Source organism: Cebus imitator, unplaced genomic scaffold (assembly GCF_001604975.1).
Source record: "Cebus imitator isolate Cc_AM_T3 unplaced genomic scaffold, Cebus_imitator-1.0 Scaffold558, whole genome shotgun sequence".
NCBI classification, from domain to species: Eukaryota; Metazoa; Chordata; class Mammalia; order Primates; family Cebidae; genus Cebus; species Cebus imitator.
The window spans coordinates 312,393-322,239 of NW_016107873.1; the positions used below are offsets into that span (position 1 = coordinate 312,393).

The 9,847-nt window shown below is 33.5% G+C and overlaps 1 protein-coding gene across 27 annotated transcripts in view; it reads left to right on the forward strand.

Moving 5' to 3' along the window:
* Positions 1 to 9,847, forward strand: part of SNAP91 (synaptosome associated protein 91) — a 161,843-nt gene that overhangs the window by 57,569 nt on the left and 94,427 nt on the right. For all 27 annotated transcript variants that reach the window (XM_017515774.2, XM_037733950.1, XM_037733953.1 and 24 more), the window contains one exon: positions 8,168 to 8,274. In XM_017515774.2, coding sequence (XP_017371263.1) covers positions 8,168 to 8,274 — 107 coding nt within the window. The remainder of the gene's footprint in view (positions 1 to 8,167; positions 8,275 to 9,847) is intronic.

A 9,847-nucleotide genomic window follows, 5' to 3' on the forward strand; every position in this document is an offset into this window, starting at 1 on the left:
ATTAATTTGAGTATTAGATTACCAAGCCAGGATATTAAATAGCTAATATTGTCAGATCTGCCTGTAGCTTGTATTATGTCCTAAACCATTCATTTAGTCTCCTAACTCTTCTGCATCAATATTCATAAAACAACTGAGGTAAATTAGGTAATATCTTAGATGTCTTTCAACATTAATGTCCTAAGATTGTATTAACTATTGCAATTGCAAATTGAAAATGCAAACTAACAGAACGTATATTATTAGCATTAATACCATCATTTGAATTTTGCATTTATGTATTTTTAATAACCTTTTTCTATAGGCTTGATTTTTAAAAAAATATAGTTTGCTTTTGAAGTATAATCATGAATAATAGTCATCTGGAAAAGAAAGTAGAACTCAGTGCCAGCTACAGGGTAAAAAATCTTTTCAACAAATTATAGCAGAACAACTGGACATCCACATGGGAAAGAAAGAAATTTTGAACTTTATCTCAATTGGTTGGTTGGTCAAACTATACCTACAGATTCTTTGAAACTCATCCTTTATAAAGGTATAAATTGACTGGGTGCGGTGGCTCACACTTGTAATCCCAGCACTTTGGGAGGCCAACGTGGGTAGATCACTTGAGGTGGTATTGTGTAATACGTATATATCTTATGTTGTTTATCTATGTACCTATTAATGAATATTTAGTTTCTTTATGGGTTTTTTTTTCCTGCTATTATGAACATTTTGGAACATTCATGTGCTAGGTCAGGAGTTCAAGACCAGCCTGGCCAACATGGTGAAACCCCATCTCTACTAAAAATATATTTAAAAATTTAGCTGGGCATGGTGGCACAAGCCTGTAATCCCAGCTACTAGGAAGGCTGAGGCAGGAGAACCACTTGAACCCAGGAGGCAGAGGTTGCAGTAAGCCGAGATTATGCTACTGCACTCCAGTCTGGGCAACAAAGTGAGACTCCACCTCAAAAAAAAAAAAAAAAGATATAAATTAACTCCTATCATTTTGAATGTGGGATGGACTTATAGACTCATTTCTAATGAATAGAGTCAAGCTGAAGCAATGGTATGAAGCTTTGACACTGAGCTATAAGAGACACCCTGATGTCTTCCTCACTAGTTCTTGCTTAGATCATTTGCTCTAGGTAAAGCCAGCAGCAAAGTTGTGAGGATACTCAGTCTTGTAGAGTTCCATGCAGCAAGAAACTGAGACCTTCTGTCAACAGGCATGTGAGTGAGCCACGCTGCATGCAGACCCTTTGGCCCCATGCAGACTACTGAGGGCTGCAGCCATGACCAGCAATTTGACTATAACCTCATGAGGTCTTGAGCCAGAATCATTGAGCGAAGCCTCTTCCAAACTCCTGACTTTTATAAGCTGTGTGAGACCAGAAATTTATTTGTTGCTTTTAACTGCTAAATTTTGGAGTAATTTGTTATTCAGTAGTAGAGAACATACCTCATAGCAGGCCTAAAAGTGAAATCAAAAGAATTATTGACTTAAATATAAAAGTTAAAATTATAAAGTTTCTAGAAAAAAACAAGGACTAGGTAAAGATTTCTTAAGTGAAATACAGAAAACGTGAACTATAAAAGAGAAAGTTAACAAGTTGGACTTCATCAGAAGTACTCATGCTCCTCAAAAGACATTATTAAGAATAAATTAAGGACTTCTATCAAGAATATATAAAGAACTCAGTAATCAAGACAACTCAATTTTCATAATGTACAAAAGATTTGAACAGGCACTTTATAAAAGAAGATACTAAATGGCCAAGAAGCATACAAAAAGATTCTCAATGTCTTCAGTTACTGAGGAAATGTAAACTAAAATCACAGTGAGATACCTCTTGGTAAAATGTCAAATTGTTTGACCATTTTGCATTATTGTTTTACTTAAAAGATTAAACAGTCACCTAACTTATGATCCATTCCTAGGATGCTTACCCAATAGAAATAAAAATAAGTATCCATACAAAGACTAATACATGAATGTTCAAAAATGTTCATAATAGCAAAAAACCCACAAAGAAACTAAATAGTCATTAATAGGTACATAGATAAACAAAATAAGTTGTATACATATTATACAATGCTACTCAACAATAAAAAGGAATGAGCTATTATATTTATATAATAACAAGTGAATTTCAAAATCATTAGGTTGAAAGAAGCCAAAGAAAAGAGAGTACATATTATATGCTATTTACATAAAATTTTAGAAAATGCAAACTAACTTATAGGGACAAAAAGTAGAACAGTGGTTACCCATGGTTCAGAGTGGAGGAAGGAATGAACTGCAAAAGGACACCAGAAATCTTTTGGGAGTGATAAAAATGTTCTGCACTGCTATGGTTTGAATGCCCCCTCCAAAACTCATATTGAAATTTAATTGGGATTGTGATGGTATTAAGAGGTGAAGCTTTTAAGAGGTGACTTTTCTCAGGCATGCACTCTCTCTCCATGTGATACCTTCTGCCATGTCATGATGCAGCAAGAAGGTCCTTATCAGATATAGCTCCTTGATCTTGGACTTCCAGCCATAAGAACTGTGAGCCAAATAAATCTTTCTTAACAAATTATCTAGTGTGTGGTATTCCCTGGTAACAGCAGAAAATGGACTGACATGTACCTTGCTTGTAACAGTAATTGATGTTGCATACAACTGTCAAGACACATAAAATCTGCAGTTTAAAGGATATAATATATTCTATATAAATAATATCTCAGTAAATTTTATTTAAAATGAAAGAAAAGGAAATTACAGACCAATATCTCTCATGAACATAGTTGAAAAATCCTCAACAAAATATTAGCAAATTAAATTCAATAATGTATAAATAGAATTATCAACCATGACCAAGGGGATTTACCCAGGTATGCAAAGCTGGTTCAACATTTGAAAATCAGTTAATGTAATCTGCCAATCAAATGCCCTCAACATTTGAAAATCAATTAATGTAATCTGTAAATCTTCTCTTTTAGCCATAAGCTAAAAGAGAAAAATCTTATGATCATATCAGTAGATGCAAGAAAAGCATTTGATGAACTCCAACACCCATTCATGTTAAAAATTATCAGTGAACTAGAAATGGAAGGAAACTTCATCAACTTGATAAAGAATATGTACAAAAACTTAACAGCTAACATCATATTTAATGGTGAAAAAGCTACAAGCTTTCCCAGTAAGATCAGGAAGAAGGCAAAGCGTCCCCTCTCACTACTGCTTTTCACCATCATACTGCAAGTCCTAGCTAATGAAGTAAGAAAAGAAAAGGAAACGAAAGGTATACATATTTGGGATGGAGAAATAAGACCTTCTTTGTTCCAAGATTGTATGACTATCTATGGTAGAAAATGCAAAAGAATCGACAAAAAAAAAAAAAATTCCTGGAACTTTTTTTATAGCAATTATAGCACGGGTGCAAGAAAAATGGTTAGTGTACAAAAGTCATTTGCTTTCTGATATACTAGCAATGAATAAGCAGAATTTGAAATTAAAAACAATGCCATTAACATCAGCACGCCCTAAAATGAAATACTTGAGTATAAGCATAGCAAAATATCTATAAGATCTATATGAGGAAAACTATAAAACTCTTATGAAAGAAATCAAACAACTAATAAATGGAGGGATGTTCCATGTTTATGGATAAGAAGATTCAATATTGTGAATATGTCAGTTCTTTCCAACATCATCTATAGATTCATTATAATAGTATTCAGTATTTCAGCAAGTTACCTTGTGGATATTGACAAACTGATTCTAATCAGGCAAAAGACCCCAAATAGCTAAGACAATATTGATGAAGAAGATGAAAGTTGAAGGACTGACCTATCCCACTTTAAAACCTATTATAATGCTATGTAATCAAGATATTGTTGTATTGGCAAAAGAATAGACAAATAAGCCAGTGGAACAGAATAGAGAGCCAAGAAATCAACCCATATTAATGGAACCTGATCTATAATAAAGGAGCAAAGACCATTTTTTCAACAAATGTTGCTGGAACAACTGGACATTCATACACCAAAAAAAGTAACCCGGACACAGACCTTATACCCTTTACAAATGTTAACTCAAAATGGATCATAGACCTAAATGTAAAATGCAAAACTATAAACATCCTAGAATATAACATGTGAGAAAACCTAAATGACCTTGGGAATGGTAGTGACTTTTTACATACAACACCAGCGTGATCCATCGAAGAAATAATTGACAAGCTGGACTTCATTAAAATTAAAAAACTTCTGCTCTGTGAAAGACAGTGTCAAGAAAACAGCAAAATGTGCCACACACCGCAAAATGGTATTTGCAAAAACCACATCTGATGAAAGACTGTTATCCAAAATATACAAAGTACTCTTAGAACTAAAAAATAATAAAACAAACAACCAAATTAAAAATGAGCTAAAGTCTTTGATACCTCACCAACAAAGATATGCAGAAATTATTCAGTGCTAAAAGGAGATGTGGCATCAACCCATGAAAATGCATGAAGGCATCTTAAATGCATATTACTAAGTGAAACAAGCCAGTCTGAAAAGGCATGTTTTCAGCTCTCTGACATTATACAAAAGGCAAAGCTATGAAGACAATAAAACATCATTGGTGTTTAGTGAAGGTCTCATTCTGTCATGCAGACTGCAGTTCAATGGCACAAGCACAGCTCACTGCAGCCTTGACCTCCTGGGCTCAAGCAATTCTCCTGCCTCAGCCTCCCAAGTAGCTGGGACTACAGGCACGCACCACCACTCCTGATTAATTAATTTTTTTTTTTTTTTTTNTTTTTTTTTTTTTTTTTAGAAGTAGGGTCTTGCCATGTTGCCCAGGCTGGTCTCAAACTCCTGGCTTCAAGCAGTCTTCCTGCCCTCAGCCTCCCGCAGTACTGGGATTATAGGCATGAGCCACCATGCCTGGCTAGATTTTTAGGACAGTGAAAATACTCTGTATACAGATACTGTAATGATGGATTCATGTCATTATACATCTGTCCAAACCCATAGAATGTACAGCACCAAGAGTGAACAATAATGTATGCTATGGACTTGGGGTGATAATGACGTTCAATGTAGGTTCATCAGCTGTAACTAGTATGGTACTCTTTTGGGAGATGTTGATAATGGGGGAGGCTGTGCATGCTTAGAGGCAAGGAGAATATGGTAAATCTCTGTAACTTCTGTTTAATTTTGTTGTGAACCTAAAACTACTCTTCAAAAAAACTTTTTTCTAAAAAAAAAAAAAAAAAAAAAAAAAGGTTGGATATGTCCCTTTCCCCTGTGTATAGTCACTCCAGTAAAGGTCTGTTTGCAGAAGACGAAGAAAAAGTACTTTAACCAGTGTTCAAGGACTTTGCTTAAGAATATCTGGAGGACTCATTAAAGCTCAGGTTGCTGAACCTGTAACCCAGAGTTTCTAATTCAGTAGGTCAGAGGTGGGGCCTGAGAATTTGCGTTCCTAATAAGGGCCAAAGTCATGCTGTTGCTGGTGGCTTGGGGACTTCAGTTTGGGAATCATTCTATTAGAACCACTCACGGATGCTCAAACTAGCATTTTGATTTCACACATTTTGGCATATTCACCCTATTTGATAAATTTTGAGGCAGGTGTGTTTTTCATTTGTTTACTAGATAATGCTAGGAGTTAACCTCATAAATATGTTGTGGGTTAATTTTAATCAAGGACTTCATGACCAGTACTTTACATCTAATGTTAGAATCAATATTGGTGCTATATATCTTCACAAATGCTTTATTGCTACAATGAAACTCTGACATGTAAGTCAGCTGTCTCCCTGACTAATGATCATTAGCAATAGTTTATGTAGAAACTCTCAGTTTGTCTGTCAGAGATGATAATTTTTTTATTTGGTTTATTTCCTAGGACAATTATCCTTCAAAAGTTAATACTAGTATGACAAGGGTAATTTATCACAGCTTTACAAAGTTTCATGTTACAAACATAAAATTTGATCATTTTAAATATTGAAAATTAACATATTTTTTCTTTACTGTGAAAGAAAAGTAGAGGCTCAGTTTTGGATGACCAATTCCCTCTCTAAAAGTGCTGATTTCGGCCAGGCGCAGTGGCTCATGCCTATAATGCCAGCACTTTGGGAGGCTGAGGTGGGCGGATCACGAGTTCAGCAGTTCGAGACCAGCCTGGCCAACATAGTGAAACCCCCGTCTCTACTAAAACTACAAAAAATTAGCGAGGCATGGTGCAGGCTTCTGTAATCCCAGCTACTCAGGAGACTGAGGCTATAGAACCACTTGAACCCGGGAGGCAGCAGTTGCAGTGAGTCGAGATCGCGCCATTGCACTCCAGTCCTGGTGACAGTGTGAGACTTCGTCTCAAAAAAAAAAAAAAAAAGTGCTGATTTCCCTAGGCCCTGCACTGGTCTGGACAGGAGAGCCTCATAGCTATGCTTATGTCAGTGAAATAGTACATGTTGCCTTTCTGTGTTAATGCTACTATTATAGAAGCAATTATGAAATTATACCCCAAATCCACAATGATGAACTGCTATTGCTGAGTCCTAAATTATCATGAAAGATACAATTTTGAAAGTATCCAGAGGAGACAGAAAAAACTTCGTTAAAATTTTGGTCACTGGTTTTAAAAGGAAATTGAGATATTCCAGTTGATTTTTTTTTTTTTTTTGTATTATTGCTGAAGAGCAGATGCAATGATATAAACTCAGATTATACTAAAGAGAAGTAATTTGAATTTGGATATTTGAAAGAAATTATTTATATAAAGATTGTTTTAAAAAGAGAACAAAAAGTATATTTTATCAGAATAAATCCTTATTTTCAAATTTCTTAACAAGAAAAGATTTTCCTCTTATAGCACCATGAGTTTATCCATTGCATTAGAAAACAGGACAGAGTAGATAAAGAAAGTATCCTTAGATTTGGTCATTTTTTTTAAAAGACTCTCTTTTCTGTAAACTCCTAGCAAGTAGAAAACAGTATGTATTTGTCTTCTTCATCTTTTTGCTTCCCTTAAATACCCTACAGCGGAGGTCCATGTTAAAAGTAAAATTACCCAAAGACTGTCAACAGAAGGTAATGAGTAACTGCTCTTGATAATTAGTTCTTTGTGTAATTATATATTATTAAACTTTCCTTGAGAAAATTAAAAACACTTTTGAGGAAGTAAAATTACATGCTGAATGAAATAACTCTCAAGTATGAGAAAATATAAAAATACCATATGTTGAACCATGTGCAAATACAAAATAATGAACTTATAAAGAAGATGCTGAGCCATCAGGTATAATCCAGAGTTGCCTGGGAACTGCTTTAGACAGACATAGCCTGCTGTGTCTCCATCTGCAATGTCAATTATTATTGAATGAATGATAAATAAATAACTGATTAAAACACTAATGAAGTACAGGTTTTCTTCAAAGCATGTATGGAAATAAATATATTCTCATATTGCAAGTGTATTGGAGCTGTAGTTCCCTAATGACTGAATTCTAGTCTTGGGAGTGTGAAAGAGCACAGCAAAATGAGCTGCTGTTTTTCTGTCTTGAAAACTAAAGACTGAAAAAGAGAACATAAATACAGACTAGAAAGTCATGAAGGATATAGTAAAACAAAGGTATTTCACAAAACCCTACAGTTTTATAAATAAAAGCCACATCATAATGTTTGAAAGAAATAATTTATGGCCAATAAAAGTAAGTATCAACTTAGTGTAGAAAACTTAAAGAATTCTTTAATTCAGGAAGGTTTATTGATTATTTTATTATAATTTATAGATTATTAGTTTATAGTGAGCTAATAAGAAAATAAGAATTCTGTAGAATGCAGTCATAAATTTTGAGATTATCATCAGAAAGAATTTGCTGCTATTTTCTAAGACAGGATATTGGGATATATGGAACATGAATTTAACCAGTTGTGGCAGTTCATATATTCTACTTTAGTTCAGTTCTCATTATTTAAATTTTTTTATTTGAGACAGATGATTATCTTGGAACGTAACACTTTTCCTAATCTATTGAGGTTCCCTTTGTTTAGGTGCCTTAATACCTCATGTAAGTTTTACTGCCAAGTGTTTTGATTCAAACATTAAGTTTTAAGTAGTAATCTTATCATAAGCTTAGAAAAAAAATAGAATATAATACTCTTTTCAAATTGCTTTCCTCTTTATCTTTTCTAGAAAAGTTTTTTGAAATGAAGAAAGGACAATGTAAAGATGCTCTAGAAATTTACAAACGATTTCTAACTAGAATGACACGAGTGTCTGAATTTCTCAAGGTTGCAGAGGTAAGTAATATTAACTTTTGTGGGGAATATAATTTTTAAAATATTTGCTCATGTATTTGGAGTATATAATAGAATGTATAAGGGAGCCACAGCATATTAGGGTTGGAAGTGCCTCAGTATATTAAGGTTGGAAGTGACTATGGAAGTCGTCTCATCCAACTTCTCACTCACAGCTCTACTCTGTATGCCTACATCCTAATCAGATGATCATTCTGCATTTGAATAAAAGTTTCATGGATAATAAGGTCATTTGCTGCTTTGCAAGGTGGTCTATTCCTCCATTCCACCTAATGCCTATCTTAATTGTTAGAAAATCTTTATTTTCATTGAACCTTAGGTTTGCCTTTAGAAAAAACTGTTTATTTTTCTTAGCATGTAAATTATAAATCATAAATTTTGACCTTCCTTACTTTGTCAATAATTTATATACAATGAAAAATAAAACAGAAAATATAATTTGTTTTATAAAGTTTATAAATTGTTTCTTAAGGATATATTTTTCTACTTGATTAGAATACCTATGTAACTATATAGTTGGTGTTCCTGAAATTATCTGTAAATTGGTATTTTCTCTTATAAAATCCAATTAATGATTCATGCTGATATTGGAAATTATGATATTGTTATTATAGTCCTTTGGAAGAATGGCAAGTGTCTTTTTATCTTATATGTCAACTAACTGATTACTAGGAACTGACTGGAATGTTGTGTGAAAGAGGTTCTAAGGCTCAGCAGCAAGCCATACAATGCTGTGGATATGGGACATTCGTGCCATGTTTTTGCTGTTTTTGTCATTTTGAGAATATACTGTAAGAACAAGCACTTTATAGCCACAATTTCAGAAGTATTCTAGTCCATAAATTGTGTTTAAAATATTTTATTCATAGTAGTAATAATTGTCACATGCAAATTCTGGGACCAAAGTAATATCACAAAATGCTGATTCTTGAACTTTCACCCATACAACATATAATTAGAATAAACATCTTTTTTAAATATAAGGGAAACAAAAGGTAAAGATTAGCTTATGTAAATAATATATACATTAAAGCACATTCATGTGTCTTTCCTCATGGGTTTATCAATGTTGGTAGTCTTTTAGGAAAGATAGAATTGCTTGAAATTTTTTCTTTTGCTGCTATACAGGTTTTGTATTTGGTATAATTTTGCCATGGTTTAATTGTAATTATCAGCATAGTCTAGTAAAATTTGCCAAATTTCTTTCTGCAAAAAGATAAATTATGCCCAGATACCAAGAACAGATTATCTTATTGTTTTATTAAATCTTAGTGTACATTCATTCCAGTTTCTCTTTTGTTGTTGTACATAAGTAAGGAGCTGGCATGTAGCAGTCTGAGGTATACATTTCTCTAATCAGCATTACAAGGCTGGGCTCAAGGTTCCCATGATAAAAGTTCTACTTATTTGTCAATTCCTTCTGTCTTAACATGTAAAATTTTACTTTTTGTCTCATGTTAGCACAAGCCCAACTGAGGCCATTGAGAAAGAGATATACAGAAACCAGATGTCATTTTAAGAGTCTTTAAATAACTGGATAATAAATTTTAAGATT